The sequence below is a fragment of the Ischnura elegans genome, chromosome 11, assembly GCF_921293095.1.
Source record: "Ischnura elegans chromosome 11, ioIscEleg1.1, whole genome shotgun sequence".
NCBI lineage: Eukaryota > Metazoa > Arthropoda > Insecta > Odonata > Coenagrionidae > Ischnura > Ischnura elegans.
In genome coordinates, this window is record NC_060256.1 from 10,443,246 (window position 1) to 10,460,256 (window position 17,011).

The window sequence follows — 17,011 nt, forward strand, 5'->3', positions numbered from 1 at the left end:
ACAGAAATACGTTCAACATGACTTTCAGAGTCTGCCATCGGGATCACAACTAAAAATAATATACAGCACAGTCAATACATTAGCACTCACGTGGTCCTTAAACCATCACGTCGGCGTGGTCACCACTTTAGGGTCCCTAAGGGTCATTTCGTGCAAAATAACTACGCCCTATGCAACAATGAACAGTACCTATATACATTTATTTCGTCATGAATACACATGAGTCGCACTCTGGGAATCCGTGAATCGGTATGTCCGCGGATTCAGTTACAGTTCCGCGCTACGGCTAGGCAGGTCTCACTCGCGTGGGCTCTGGGACGCTACCCCCGGAGAAGGGTGCCAAATCCCCAGAGTACCGTCACCCTGCCGGTGCCAAGGGTCCTCCGCCTGTCTCCCTCCAGGCGGTGCTGCCTTTCGGTGGTAGCGCGCGATGATTTGAACGCTACAGTCACCATTCACATACTTGGCTGAGAGTAATTATGCAATTCAACCTCAAGTAATTATGTATCATCTTGGCCCATTCTCCCTTCATTAGCCATTTTCTCTCTCAAGAGACTCAGATGCTGGTAACACAATTTTTTTCGTGGGATTGAACAAGGGAACTGACGGGTTTACATTCTTCTCTCAACTAACATTTAACACTCCTCGTTGTCATAGAGTCACTTATGCCTCTCATGATACTATAGGAATAATTATGAATATGTTCAGCACTTTCAGCCCTTCAGGTTTTCCAATTTCTCTCATGTGTACTGGAGCTAATAGAGTTTAGCAACAACTTAAGATGGATCAATCAGTAGTATAGTACATATATGCATGCATTATATCTTTGAGGGGTCATGATAAATTTAAAGTTAGTTCAAGCAATTTTACATTAAGACATCTCAGGATATAGGTACCGACTGATGTAGAGTCCAAAACATGTTTCATGTCTCTATTGACCAGTCAGTTAAAATATATGTGATACCTATTAAGAACATAATGAAGTATGATACTGTAGGAAGATGGATAGGAAGAACTACAACAATTCTCCACGTGGAACAATTGTAAAAAAAGCATGTATATAGTACATATATGTACAACTATATTACAGTGACAACATATAGAGCACGGACTTAACAATACAGTAATAGTTGAAATTGCATTTTCAAAACTATCTTATATTTTAATTTTTTCTTTCACGAACCGCGGCCTTAGGGTGGGGCGACCACCCCGGGCCCCACCCTAAGGCCGCGGTTCGTGAAAGAAAAAATTAAAATATAAGATAGTTTTGAAAATGCAATTTCAACTATTACTGTATTGTTAAGTCCGTGCTAGACAAAAAATAATTTTATGAAAAAGCAATAATAACGCAGTAATTTTTATTATGCAATTGCGTTTGTCACATACTTAGCCGGAGAGTGGTAGGGATTCAAAATGCTCGAGTTTGTAGATGGGGTATAGAGTTTAATATTTTAAGTGAAGGGCCCCGCACTGAAGGTTCGCCCTTAGCCCCTCACCTGCTAGGGCCGGCCGTGATATAGAGTCTCAAATAACACTTCGAATTTTTAGACTCACCATATGGTATATACTCCCCTGAGCAATACAGTACAGAACTTTTCTAACATGGAGAAAGTATTCTAATTAACAGCAGAAATCTGCATTCATTTTAGATTTAGCTTTGCATCCTTCTGTAGCCTTTTATTATGAAATGAATGAGTTTCCCCTCTCAACAGAATCATCATCAGACACTAAGAATATAAGTTTCATTATAAAATAAATGTTAGCTATGGCTATGAAGGGAAGTCATAAGCTGCTCTTTATATGCATAAACCACTGAAATACAAGAAATTAAAATCTATGAATATGAAACAATTACAACACAAGTTAATATGTAGTCCAATAGCTTTTAATGAACTCTTCGGCACATGGCCAGAAATTATGTACAAGATGAGAGTAATTAAAAAAATTAATGACAGACATTGCCAATGCAGCCTTTTCTCTTCTATGAACAATGAGCAGAGTTTTAAAAGATACATTTATGTACTTTATAATAATTTTTTGTGCAATTAAGACACCAAGATTGTTTCAAATCTATCAAAAATATTTTAGACCACCTTTATTGGCCATTCATGAAAAGTAATTTGGGAAGGCACCTCATAAATAGGTACTTTCAAAAATTTTCTTACCAAGGCATACGACATGATCAGTTTTCAAGCATCTTATTCGTTTCATAATTATTTTCAAGAAATACATGTTTTTCATTTGGTACCTATGTTTCTCAACATATTTAAAAATATGTACATTTGCCAACACTAAGCTACTCATGCTAAATAAATAGTGAACAAGACTCATTTCTCAAAATGAGAAAAATATTAATTATTCAAAATTTTGGACAATCCTGATGATCCACTTATATTGATATATATAGATGAGAAAATAATTATCAGTACACATCATCAAAATATAGTCCTCGAGGTATTCCTTAGAGTCATTTCAATTCTGATAGAGAAAACATCAGCATACCGATTATTTTCGAAAAAAAAGTGTCCAACTACACCCCACATAGTTCTTGCCTGTTACTAGCAGAGGATCAATGCTGTATTATAGTTTGTGGCTTTTTCAATACTACCTCAGCTTTTCCTCAAGGAGGATTTTTAGATTCCCTCTTATGAATGCATAGTAAAAATCATTTTGTCATTGACTTGTTTATGAATTAATTATCAGCCATTCAGTATTCAAATGAAAAGGAATTTGTATATGTAGTTAGTTCCTTTCTTATCCTCAGTGTTGCCATTCATTCTTGTCACTTTCTTCATATTCTACATTTGGCCTCAACTGAGGGCAAGTTTGTTTCAACATTGAAATCCAAGATTCAATTTTATGAGGTGAGAAAATAATGCATATACAAAAACACACAGTTCTTCATGGTGGTGATGAAGATAACTTATAAATGTGACCAAAGTTTAGAATCCAAATGGTGGATAATAGTTTATCAAAAAATTTCCACCAAATCAACCATACCTATGATTAGTCCTACCTTTCTTTCATAGCATGCCAACACGAAAAGTGTTTTCTTTTCACCTTGTATACTTTGGAATACCAACTCCTTAATTTTAGCATTTAATGGAAACAACGGTGAGGTGAGTTGGACTGAACCTCAATATTTTCCACTCTTGAGTCACACACTGAGGCCGTGGGACCGATTCATTAATTAAAGACACAAATATGAGGAAGAAGTTTGAAGAATTTGGTGACTTATATTACAAAATCAATGAATTACTGATTTGATAACTGTACATAGAAAAACACTTGTTATGTACATTAAAAATTGGTGTAAAATACTGTCTCTTAATTCCCTTTATTTCAAAAACTGACTATCATGAGAGGTAGCACATGCGCTCATCCTAAAATTGATTCCCAAACAATTCTCACATTTTATTTTACCCATGAGAATCAGAACATGACCACCTCATATTCATGAATATTGAGTAACAGACACTCATTTGCTCATGACGAAACAGTTGGAGGGGTGTCACCACATCAGCATTTATTGCTTGCAAATCATGTCGGGTGTGATGTGGAAGATCTCAAGTGGGGGTTGCAGGACCTGGTCGCTGCCACCACTTCTTTCCTGACGTCCACCAAGTGACGGAGGTAAGCATGAGGCGCCAGTCCCCCTCCCACAGACTGGGGGTTGCCACTGTGCCAAGCAGGGTCTGCTGTTGGTGGGACAACGTAGTGGGGGGAGTGGGTGCTGAGAGAAAGAGGGTGATGACTGCCGGGGGGGGCCTGGGAATGCTCGTTGACTTGAGGTCGGTGCACTGGGGACACAATGCTGTGACGATATGGAAAAGAGGGCGCTGTGGACTGATACTGGGAGGTAGGCTGCGGAGCGTAAGCTGTCTTGGACGACACCTGGAACTTTGCGCTGTAGGGTGGGCCGTGGTACCCCCCCAGGGGAGAGAGGGGGGATGAGTGGGGGAGCGCTGAATTGTGTGAAGGGGAGGTTGGCAAGTGGGAAGTGGAGGGCGCCGCCGCTGCAGTCATCCGAGTAGGGGAGCGCAGCTGCGGAGGGGTGGCATGGGAGGGAGGGGGGAGGTTGAGGGGACGAGCTAGGGAGTGGTGGGGGAGGGAGTCGGAGAGGGAGCGCGTGAGCAGCGACTGACTCCCCAGCTGACTCGATAAGGGGGACGAGCACTGTGAAGGGTTGAAGGCGTTTGAGCGGAGGGGAACAGGAGGGTGGTTCCGCGGCACGCGTGAGGGCGAGAGGGGAAGTGAACCAGGAGGGGAGTGCTGCCGGCTACGGTAGGGGGAGTTGGGGGCAGAGGAGCATGGGGTGTGAGTATCCTCCGCCCTTGGGAACTCGGACGTTGCCCCTCTGAGGTCTCCCTTGAGGTTGTCGTGTTGCCACGCTCGGACGTAATCATAGGTGCCAAGAGATGGTGGGTTGCGAAGAGACAGCTGCGGAGCTGAACCCCTCCACAGGTTCAACGAATCTTCTTCCTCATCCTGCTCCGACCATGACAGTCTCTTCATCATGTTCTCCCACTTTTGCCTGTATTCTGGCTCCTGTGAACAGCAATAGAATGCAATCAATGGCAATGTCTGATCCTTGTCATGGTTGACATTGGAGTAAATAAGGCTTATATAGAATCCAAAGGAAGTACATATTTAACATGTGGTGGCCAAAAATAGAAGCTGTGAAAAGGTGATTGCATGAATAAAGGTCTTTCCACAGTTGGTTTTCTGATTTTTTTATGGTGATCAGGAAGGTGGAGATCAATGCTGTCAATATTTTATGTGAACTTTCAAGAAATACTTTGCACTTGCCAGATGGCACCTCAATCCCACTCAAAAATAGTTTATCTGTGAATAAAATAATGCAAAGGAAAGCTGGGCGATTTGTCAAAAACTGCTTTGAGCAAACAGAGCGTTTCACAGTTTTGACATGAACTAGGCTAGGTGCCGCTTGAAACTTGGGGGCTAGATGTTATGCTTAGATTGCTTGAGAAATTAACCCTTAAGCTGCAGGAGCGTCAAAAATTTTGCTGCCACTGTGTGCGGGATATGAGCGTGGAGGATGTTTTTCTGTCGACCCCGGGCGTGTGTCTAGCAGGTAGCGGACCCTTATAATCCGGGACCGCCCACCCTATCCCCTGACGACAGACCATGAATATAATATGTCCTTAATAATTGCGCAGGGACGGAAGACCCACCACCAATAGTATAAGAAAGAGAGACCAATGCCTTCAAATATGCTTCCCAGGCTAATGGACGACAACAAGATAATTAAATGCCTAGGATATTCAAGGAATCGTTGGAATTGTTTTCATTGTGAATGCGCCGTGGAGAGCAGGGAGCTCTCTCTCCAAGAAGGGATAATAATCCAGGTAGCACTCCCCATGGTGAGGGTGCCCAGTCCTCGAAAGACGCCTTTGTGCTCTCTGCCTCTTGGTTGGGCCGAGTTCAAGCAACCGCAGAAAGGACGGCAGTAAAATCTTAAGGAAAGGCTGCCAGTGGTAAGAAAATCTGGTCAAATGTAGAAAAACGTTTTTCCTGCACTCACCATGCAGACCAGTAAAAAACGTTCCCACAGCCTGAGAGTTAAGAATCCTTCAGGCGGCATGGAGAACATCATCTATAGATACTCATTATATGTCTAGCTCTTCTGAAATGATAAATAAAGAGAGATTTGTCGGAGCAATGGGTGTATGAATTTCTTTTTCCCCTGAATGATAAAGTACTTTAATTACTGCCAAGCCACATCTCCTTTTTCATAACAGCTAGTGTTTTAAAAATGACCAACACAAGTCTATTGAGGCAGCTAGAGAGGTTGTATGTTGATCTAGATGAAGACTGAAATGTTGAAAGTGGCTGTTTGGGGGTGTGCAAAGCGAAACTCACAACAAAGGGTGGGTAGTGATGGTAGTGGTGGTGATGATGGTGGACCCTCGTCTCCTGGTGGCCGTGACCATGGAGACAACATGCACTGGACGACGTCTTTGTCGAGCAGATGGCAGCATCTGATTGGCTCTCCCTCAGTGGGGCTGGAAACTGAGCCGATGGCACGTAGAGAGCATTTGATGACCGCCAAGCTCTCTCTTGTAGAAGCACATTGTCTCTGTTCTCACTGTCATCTTGCTCCCTCCAGGGAAGACCAGTCGACCAACTAGGGCTGTATAGGGATGCTCCTAAACTACTCAGCCCTCTCCCTAAAAAGAAAAATGGAACCAGAAACTTTTTGTTAAATACATCATATTTTCAAAGATATTGTACGGTAGAGTGTCCGAGATATTGACATTCCATCAAATACATGAAGTAGAAATTTGAATATCAGCCACATGAGCTTACTTGAAAACACTGGGAATTTGACAACATAATCAGATGCAGAATTCACTATTGGGCCGGGTTGGTATTAATAATCCATGAGAGAGGAATAAATATTTTCCAAGCACACTTATATGAGGAGGCTTCAGATTTTATGGAAAAGGAGGGGATTCATGATAACGTAAATGACTATGATAAAAAGTATTAAAACAATTGTTCCGGCTTAAACTTTGAAGTTGGTCCGAAATTGGATTTGCCTCATCTATGCATGTACTTTTATCAGTGAAATGGTTATTCAACTTTATGATCATAGTGATTCTTAAAAAGCTGTATACATAAGCACTGTAAGTGAGGAACAAACTCTACAGATTCATATGATACAGATGAGCAAATTATTTGAAGACGGTGTGAAAAAATGGTACCAAACAGTACATCTAAGGCGAATGTCCAGTGGCACCAATTGATGGTCTGCGACTACTTCAGAAAGAATGAGAGAGCCCCGAAAAATTCTGGCAGTATGTTCCAAATATTTCCACATCTTTGGGATGACATCAGGGTCATTGATTATGAGGTATGCCACCTGGTAATGATAGCCAGAACTTCAATGGAGACAGGTTTATGGCTCAAGTGTTACATAAAGCGAGGATCATATGTACTCTGTCTCAGGAGAGGAAGTCAGCTGCTTATATAAAGGTCGCTATACACAGCGAATGATTTCATGTGCATGATTCTTCACCGTGTACAACGGAACAATTCGCAAATGAACCTTCATGTGCATGATCATTAATTAAAAATTAGAACATGTTCTATTTTGCTCTCATGATCAGTGCCGACTCCATGGGGCCTGAGGGGGCCTGAGCCCCCTAAAAAATTTGTTAAGAGTGTGAGGAAAAAATGTGCCAGGCTTGTCGATTTTCCCCAGAGTGTCCAGATATCAAGATTTGAGCTATAAGGGTTCTAATGTTGATCATATGACTCCTCTAAAATGCTTAAAACACTTAAAACTCACTACTGATAAAATTTCCCAAGGCAAGATCCCTGTTTTGGGCCCCCCAATATTTCTTGCAAATCGGCATCCCTGCGCATGATCCTGTGAATGATCACTTGATCATTCAGCATAATCATTCACAGGCTTATTCACCGTGTATAGGGGCCTTAAGGCTAAGAACATATCTGGAATATACTTCCTGAGCTTACTTACCCAGCGAGGGGCTGAGGAGGGCAGCTGCCCCCCCATAGAAGCAAAAATCGCAAAAGTCTTTAAGCAAAATCAGTACTGAATTGAAACGAAAGCGTTCAACCAATTTTATTTAAACCCACGAAAAATGATATTTATTAGTATAAGCATAGAGTAAGTATATACTTACTCTATGGTATAAGGTATGTAACTAAAATAAAACTATTTTTTCAAGGAAATAATCTCATCAACTAATGTCACCACTTGGTTTGCTCCCTCTTAGACCATGGCTTCCCCCCTCCTAGACCATGGCTTGCCACCCCCCAACTATGATCCTGGATACGCCTCTGCTTGAGGGTAAAATATTGAAAGGCTATTAGAAATATCAACTTTTCGATGAGGAAATAAAACCAAGATCATGATTAAATGCTTCAGAAGCAGGATACATATTACCAATCATAATTACATGTCATCTAAGGATAAGAAAGGTGATGTCTAAAAAATTTACGAGCTTTCCAAGCATATTCAATAAGCAGCCTAACTTGGCTGATTGCTAAGATAGCGAAAAATGACTGAATTCAAAACATAGTAGTGCCTGTGAGTCATTTTTGCCAAGAAATAAGTCATAATCAGAATGATTAATTCTGGAATGCATACATTGAGCACCTGTAATCAGAGACAGATACACATGGGAGTACTCTCTTGCCGCACTTGCAGAACCACAGTTGTAACTTTTCTATATCATATGATTGCACTGTGATGCATATGTATGTAATCAGCTAAACGAAAACTTTGCATGTGCCTTGATTATTTTTCATTACAATGAAAGTCAACGTAGCTCAAGATATCTTTTGTGACTCCCCTAGACTTTTTTCTGTATCGATTACTACCAGCAATGAATGAAATTATTATGTGCAACCAACAAAAGTTTACTAATTATGATAAATTCCACAACTTAATAGACATGCACCCAGGAAAACGAATTTATTATTAATTTGCATCCACCAGTCCCAGGGTTAAAATAACTTTAAAAGAGACATGAGTGAGAAAATTGATTGAACCTATCCACGCCTTACAAATTTAAGTGAAGGAAAAACATATGTCTTCCATTACTCAATGGAATGAGTAAGTGAAATGGAAGACTAGAAACCAGTAAAATAATGAATGGATGTATAAAATGAAGTCAAAACTTTAATAAGTAGGTACAATGAGACTCACCTGACAGCCCTGAAGGTCTTCCAAAATCAGGGAACAGATCAGGAGAAGAAGGTCGGTTCAGGGTGCCTATTTTAGTATTGACCACACACTCGGATTCTGATCTCTTGATACCAGTGGACTCTGGAGGGGAACTATTTAAGAGCACTGAACTGCAATTTCTCAGAGGAAAGCCAGATAATCTTGCTTTAAATGGTTCACTGATTGAGGGTTCATTCTGCTGAAATTCAGACACCGTATTTGATGCACGTGTTCCTTGAGTATCAGGGTAAAGTCTCACTTTACACTTAGTTTCTGTACCTGAGTGGAGTTTTTCTGGTGATCTTACCTCCTCCTCCTCACCTCCATAGGCAGAATCTTCCACCCTGCTCACAGGGGAATCGACATCATCGGGCAAGCTCCACTGAAATGGGGACAGAGTTTGGGAACAGTTCCTAGGACTCCTCCCTCCAAGTTTTTTATCCTCCCTCTGGGGATTAGAACTGTACAAGGAGGAGAGCCTTGATTCAAATGTTGACGTGAAGTTTCCACTGGGGACAGGGTTACTGTGGGCTGGGGAATACTGTGACAATGAAATAGGGTTCCTTTCTTCAAAAGTGTCTCTGGAATTCTTTGGCGGAGACCTCATAAGGTGGCGATCTGAAAGACGCGACTGGAGAGCCGAAAGGACTTCTTTGGCATCCAGGGGAGACTCTGCCGTCTCATCTCCTTCCGTGATTCCCGCATCTCTCTTCTCTTCCTTCTTCTTCCTCCTCTCACCGTCGGGAGAGAGCCCAGACGCCCTGCAAAACCCTTCCAAAAGCGTCGTCGCCTCAACCAGAAAGTCAGAGAGAGCTCTGCAAGCCCTCTCCTCAAACTCTTCACCAGAAGTGTCTTCGTCCGACTGGTCATCCGAAGTCTGCCGTGGTCGACCTTTATCCGTTGCGGTGCCGTGGGCTGGGCAGTGGGCAAAGCTACCGTCGGGTCTCGGAGACTTGACCCTGGACAGAGCCGGGTGCCTGACGGGTGAGCGGTCGTCCGCCGGCCACCGAGTCGTCTTTGCCGCTTCGTCTGCGGTGGAGGGGACGTCTTCATTGAATGCAGCATCCCCTCCGATGGGTAGGGAGGTGGACCTCTTGATGATGGGCCTGGGGGGGCCTCCGGACTCCGCCCCCTCGCGCCTCCTGCCTCCGCCGCCCCCCGCGTCCCCCCAAGACACACTCTTCGCCCCCGCCCTCCGCCCCCGCCTCTCCTCCGGACCCCTCGATTCCGTCACTTCCGGGAACCCGAACACGACGTTCCTCATCTCCTGCAGCTGCATCTTCTTGGAGTCGGCGTCTCGCAGGATGGTTCGGCCGAGGGTCACCCGGGGCAGCGAAGGAAAGCACTCTTCCTCCCCGAACTCGTCATCTTCATCCTCCTCCTCCTCCGCGTCCACCCACGCGCCACTCGGGATCGTGCACTCCTCCGGACGCCTGAGCGGGGATTTGGGGGCGACTGCGTCACGGCTTCCCCCGTGACTCACCGCACTGTCCGGCGGGAGATAAGGAGAGACTGGCGAGCTGCCTCCTCCCTTATCGCGGGCGGCCCCACCCGTGGCTTCCTCCTCTCCCCCTTCCAGCACCGCCTTTCCGCCCCGCTCCGGGCAGTCCGCCCCTTCCTCAGAGTCGGCGCTCGCCTTGGTGCTTCTCGCATGTGTGGGCTGTTTCGCCCCTTTGGCCGTCTCCTCCGCCGCGGCACCGTGGTCGACCGCCCGGTTGCCGTCTCGGCCCTCCGTGGGGGAGCGGGAGGGTCTCCCTGCTCCCTCCGCCCCCTGGCCCCCCGCTTCGCGCCCCCCCAAATCCCTGCCCCCTCCTTCCGCCCCTCTTCCGCCGCCCTCCTCCCCCACGGCGTGCAGCCGGCCTTGCTCCAAGATGGTGCCCATTTCCTCCGGCACCAGGCACTCCGTCGACGCGGGACGTCCGCTGCAGCTCCTCATTCCCTGCATTCTCACGAACCTAAGAACGGATCAGAGATACGGCCGGTGTATAGAACAAAAATATAGCAGTAAATTGTCATCCGTAGAGAGCACTATCCATATGTTAATGGCGGCGTTCATTAAGCGTGGAGCCTGCCAAAATTAACTAAGACATTAGCGTGGAATCCGGTCAAATTTGCAGTCAAATTTTGGTAAAAGCTCACTATAGTAACCGTGAATATTTCAAGAAGTAAAAAGGCATTTCAAAACGAGTAAGAGGTACGCCACTGAAAAGGGCGAAATACGAGAGTAACCAGAGGAAATGATTTAAGGGTTTCAATGAATTTTTCTCTAATTTTTCCTCTAAATTCTTCCTATTAACAATATGTTAAGTGGGCGATAGTAAGGGTAGTCAATGAAAATAATAAGCAACAAGTTATCCATATGAAGGACTTATCGTGGGATTCCAGTAACCCAACGTTGATTGCGGCGTTATTAGAAAATATTAGCGCAGTATTTGACGAAATGAGCGCCCGAATAAGCGTGCAATTTGGTCGATTTGGGAATGAGGGGATGACGAGCGAGGAAATTTTAGGGACGCGCTGTGTCCAAATATTTGTTTTTTTAAGTGTTTAATACACTTTTTCTGACAAATTAAACAGTGAATAATTAAAGAAGACAGTTTGGGATGAAAAATAGCATGGATATTACATGGCATGTGGAATTAAAATCCGGAAAAGACATACAAGCAGCAAAGAAATAACTCTGCTGTTTATTTGACTGTAGGCAGTGAGTCTTCCAGGTTTTCTTCCGCGTTTATTAATTTTTCTGGAATATTTTTCGCCAACGTTCCAGTTGGCTTTCTCAGTTTCACTTAAGTGACGATGCAAGATTTAGTCTTCGACTAGGATGGGATGCTGTCGTAGTCTCTGGCTCTCTCGCCGCTAATGAAAAACCAAAGAAGAAAGAAGCTCCTCTTTCCTCTTGCGAAGATTTTCAAGCCTCTGCTGTGTCTGGAATTTTAGCATGGAAACTTTAGAAATTCATACGAGCAAGAAATTGCATATGCAGACAGTGGCGCCGACTCCATGGGGCCTGAGAGGGCCCAAGCCCCCTCAAAAATTCGTTATGGGTGTGAGAAAAAAATGTGTCAGGCTTGTCGATTTTCCCTGGAGTGCCCAGATATCGAGATTCGAGTTCTCATTGTTCTAATGTTGATCATATGACTCTTCTACAATACTTAGAAAACTTAAAACTCACTACTTATGAAATTTTCTCGGTGCAAGATCCCCGATGTGGCCCCCCAATATTTTTTGTAAGTCGGCATCCCTGTATGCATAGACTCCGACACCATACCATACATTGCCGAAGACCAAATTCTGCATCAACACCCCAGTAGACCTGAGAAAGCCAATTGGAATTTTGACGAAATATTGTCCAGGAAAATGAATCAACGCGGATGGAAACCCGGAAGAATCATTGCTAATACCACTGCTTACTATAATTTTTCATTATTTTGTTCATGAAACCGGTCTCTATTCGTACGGCATGCATGCACTGACCTGGATAGGGCCCTGACGGCCGTGTCCACGGAGACGGACCTCCTTAAAGGGGCCCCTCCCTGTCGCCTGCATCGCCTCAGTCCGGTCCTCCCGCGCCCCCTTCGCCCCTCGCCCTCCTCATCGCCCTCCTGCTCCGTCGGCCAACTCCGCTTGCGCCCCTCGCCCCCCAGGCTGCGGCGGATCAGCTCCACGAGCACGGGGGGCAAGGAGGCCGCGCACTTGGTCCCTCCCTTCTTCCGACCCACGAACACGAAGGTGATGCTGTCCTCGGAGGCAGTGGTGGAGGGCCCTCCCTCGGGGCCCCAGCACAAGGGCCCACCCTCCGCCATCCCTATGCTCACTGGGACAGCCGACCCTTGGGGGCGACCCAAAATGCTCACGTTCAGGAAGCGGCCATCCTCAACAGCCACCTTGCCGCCTCCACCTGCGGGCAAAACACATATGGGTGTGCCAATGCTAAGTTGATTAAGGTGAAGTACCGCCGTTTTCACGTTCACTTGAGCTTAGGGCAATCAATTGGCACTCATACTCATATACGTTTTCTGGAGTGGCTCCAATATTGCCCAAATTATTTTCCCATGACAGAAGATGGGCAGAAGATTAAAGTAGCCCAGAATTTATCTTATGGGAAGTCTTGAAGGCCTCGCTTTCATGAGTTCAAAATACTAGCTGCTACATATATGTACAATCATCTCATTAAAAAAACAATTTAATTTCTCATTAATTGCCATGAGAAAAACTCCTGGATTGAGGATCGAACCAAGGACCTTTTGCTTTCCGGGCGACTGCGCAGTCCACTACGCTATCTAGGTTCTTAAATTCCCATGGCAATTTTACCGAAGTTCAACGCGTTGCCATCATCATTTTTCCTAACCTTGCCATCCTTGATGGACCACAAGAGCCTAATACCTGTACAACGTGATGGTCGGCGCAGTCGTCTGGAAATCCAAATGTCCGTGGTTCGAATGAGCAATATAATATTAACATAGACCCATCATAGAAACTCTTCTGCTCCGTTGATACGGTCGAGGAAAAGGCTATGAAAAGGGGGTAATGCAGCCAATATATTTCCCTTGCAAGTTTTATATTATAATATTACCATATAATCGCTTCTTGCTTTATCATTCACTCTCCCAACTTCCAGGGGCAGGATTTATTTTTTCATTTAATAGTTCATAATTCATTAATCGCATCAAGGCATCCTTCGTACCTCCCTTACCTTCAGATGTAATCCTCTCATCGTACAATCACAGGGGCTGAGCCGATATCCCTAAAACCACGGGGTAAATTTACGACAAGAAATATGCATGAGGCAATAAGAAGTAGCCCTTTTTTCTCACTCCATTTTTATGAATACGTGGCATTTATTCTCACACCTTTTGTGCACCTCGAAATCGTTGTGTATGAATGTAGCCATCAAAAGGGGAATAAATGAATATGTAGTTTAAGAAATATGGTAGGTACTGAAAATTATTATGAATAACGCAATGAATGAAAAAGCCCATGACAATATAAACTAAAAATGGGAATTTCCACATTTGGATGTAAAACTCGACAACCGACCTTGGTTTTAAGAAACGAAAATGACATATAATGTCGAAATTATGGTCGGTGGTGGAGTTTTATGATAAAATGTGGAAATTACAGTTTTTAGTTTTAGTTTTACTCGTATTATAATGGATAAATCACATTTCCACAAAGTCAAGACTAAAGCGATTTCATACGAATTAAATATTTTGTAGCTGATACAAAAGATGGATCGGATAAGTGGCTCAATTGAATTGATTCAATTTACCCGCACCCCCGCACGAATCGCACCCCGGCGCCCTCTTCCGTGCTCTGCATCCGTCACACTCCGTCTTCTGCTCCTCCCTCTGCACCGCAGTCGCCTCATTGTCCACTGCATCCGGCGACGACTTCACCACGTTCTCTTCTCTTGACGAGCAGCTCGTACTCAATCTCTCCTCCATGCCTCCATCGTCTTTCCTTTGAAACGAGGACTCCTTTTCGACGTCCGCTGAGCGTTAATGGGAGTTTAAGAAAAAAAACACTTGTATAATGCCACGTTTAATGAGAAAAAAATCACTTCTATCTAAAATTCAATAAAAATGCGCAGTACCCATGCATTACAGTTCCCAGTTCACATGGGCTTCTGTAACTGGGATGATACAGTGAAAGCAATCCAAAAAATCATGACGAAGACCACGAAATAATCCTCTACAGGACTTTTGATCATTTCTAAGACTAACAATAGATTAGACTATATACTCTCTCTTCTATGAACTCTAAACTCTGGAAGCCTGATACTCAATCCCCAATAGAGACCAAAAAGTTACGCATCAATGGTATGAGCATACCATCATTATGACTTCAGTGTGTCTCCTTTTAAACAGAATATTTTCAAAAGCAATTCGAGCTTATTCCAGCTAAAGACAATAAAAAGTTCCACCACAATGCTTTCTGAAAGCTATAACTACACATTAAACTCCAGAGCTACACCTAGTTACGTCAAATTGTTGAAGAGACTTTACTTTTTACTAAATTTTGAAATGTTTGGCGATGATTGACAATTACAAATAGAAATTCGACTCTGCGAGGGCTCTGCACGAAAAGAAGGATTTAGTTGGAGCAGAAACCCAAATAGCCTGCCACGACGTTATACGTGTGAGTTCAAACTTGGAGAAGACAATATTATTCATAGGCTACACTATTACGAGATCTGTGCTGACGAAAGAAATGAACACGCAAATTACGTGAGCTTTAAAACACAGACAATCGGTAAAAAAATCTGAGCAATAACAAGGTTGCTACTATGATAAAAATAGTTACAAAATGTAGAAAATAAAAAAAAACCTGGTGAAAAATCATGAGGGAAATAATATATTTAGTGAAAGAATGAGGTCAAAGGAGAAGAAGAAGTTTACCTATACGCTATACTCCGAGAGACCACCAGAGAATGCTTCAATGCTCTATTTTCTATTCTATTACTTTTCTTCATGACAATGTTATCAATTTTCTAAAAAATCAACAATCAGAGTGTGTAAGAGAGATAGTAAAAATTGCAGATAACCTTGCTCTGTGAAACGAAGACAAGATAACACCAGAGGAATTCTTTATTCATCTTCTTCTCGGTAATGTTATTAATGTACTAACAAAACTTCAAAGAAAAATATGAGATGAATATAAACTGGTGGATAAAATAACCAGAAAATCCAAAATATTATACGAAAATCAATAAAATTTGCATTTCACCTTGCGCTGTGCTTCCCGAATCCTCCGGTTTCTGCACCTCCTCCGCTGGAGACTTCAACGCCTGATCCTCGGAGACTTGAATGACCGGAAGAGGAGAACTTGCCGGCCCTGGAACTTCCTCTGCCGACTGCGCCTTGCCCTCTCCTCCTCCCCTGCCGCCGCCCCTCGTCCTCCAATCTTCGCGGATGTGCTCCAGGCTGGAAGGCGGCGTGGACCGCCTGGACAACGCCTCCAAGGACGCCGCGTCGCTGAAGTCGCTGTGCTCGCTGTTCTCCGTGATGGTGTAGAGCTGCCTGCGGGCGGGGATCGGCGGAGGCCGGGGCGCGGGAATCGTCGGAGCCGGAGGCAGGAAGAGGAAGTCGCTGTCTGCGGAGGATTCGGAGGCGTCGTCGCAGCTGGAGTCGCCCCAAGAGTCGTCGTCTTCCTCCTCCGTTGCCTCCTCCACCTTATGCGTCTCGTCGTCCGCAGAATCCGACATCGCCACCTGCACTGCATCGGCGATTGCTTCTCCAGGGTCCGTTGGAGTTGCTCCTGCTATCGGGTCGTTCTCAGGGTGCTGTGCCTCGTTAGCCTCCTCCTCGAAGCCGTCCGGAGGCGTGGCATTCATCTGCCACTCCCGCACCTTCTCCTTGCCGCTGACCAGTCGTTGGTCTCGATCCACGGGAGTTATGCATTTAGCTGAAGTATGAAATAGTGGAAAAGATTTTTAAAAGCAATGATAAAATTAATAATTACGATAAAATTGAGACGGAAAGCGATATAATTCGACTTCCCCATCAAACTTTCGAGAACTCTTTCGTATGGGAAACGGGACGGATACAGATTGAACAGGTTAGGCGAGGTTATTTCCACAAGACTGCCGGTTTGTTATTCAATGTATAGGCAAAACCAAAGGGTAAATATACATGAGACAGAATTTTAATGAAAATATTTCATTAAATAATTTATTATAGATATTAGTTTAATAATCCATTTTCTGTTCTACTCCCCGATGATGTTTGCCTAGCCAACCGAAACACCGGTTTCGGAGACTTTGATTCCGATTTTCATTGTCCTTAAGACATGCACTTCTAATATTCATTTCAGCAGCTTTACCCAATTTTATTATAGTTTGCTCTTATTAAAAGTATGTGGCGATTCCCCGCTGCAGTCCGCATTTGTATGAATTCCGTACCGGCGTTTTCGGGTGGGCTCTCCGCCTGGAGTTCTCCCATCTCCCCGCGAGCAGCATCGGAGGGGTCGTCTCCTTCCGCATCGGCCGACGCCTTCTCGCTCTCCGGCGCCGCCTCCTGGGCTCCACAGGCGGTCCCCTCTCCGGCCCACGTGCCCCACCCACCGTTCTTGCACTCCCAGAAGAGGTCGGTTAGCGGCCTAGGCGACGGCCTCCTCTCTGCACCAGAGGCGCCGGCGTCCCACTTCCCCGGCGAGACGGAGACGAGTCTTCCGCAGGATCCGTTCTCGCAATCCCCTGACTCATCATCCTCCGAATCTGAGAGGGGAAAGGGGGGGGAGAAATAAAAAGAGAAGATATTAACGCTTGAACGTATTTTCTTATGTTCCCAT

General features: G+C 44.5%; 1 protein-coding gene across 1 annotated transcript in view; it reads right to left on the bottom strand.

The window, feature by feature from the left end:
• Window positions 1-1,869: 1,869 nt before the first annotated feature.
• Window positions 1,870-17,011, bottom strand: part of LOC124168410 — a 193,735-nt gene continuing 178,593 nt past the window's right edge. Inside the window, exons 15-21 of the mRNA XM_046546626.1 lie at window positions 16,623-16,937; window positions 15,449-16,126; window positions 13,992-14,213; window positions 12,197-12,620; window positions 8,702-10,674; window positions 5,884-6,191; window positions 1,870-4,548 (exon numbers count right to left, since the gene is read on the bottom strand). Coding sequence (XP_046402582.1) covers window positions 3,541-4,548; window positions 5,884-6,191; window positions 8,702-10,674; window positions 12,197-12,620; window positions 13,992-14,213; window positions 15,449-16,126; window positions 16,623-16,937 — 4,928 coding nt within the window. The 3' untranslated portion in view covers window positions 1,870-3,540. The remainder of the gene's footprint in view (window positions 4,549-5,883; window positions 6,192-8,701; window positions 10,675-12,196; window positions 12,621-13,991; window positions 14,214-15,448; window positions 16,127-16,622; window positions 16,938-17,011) is intronic.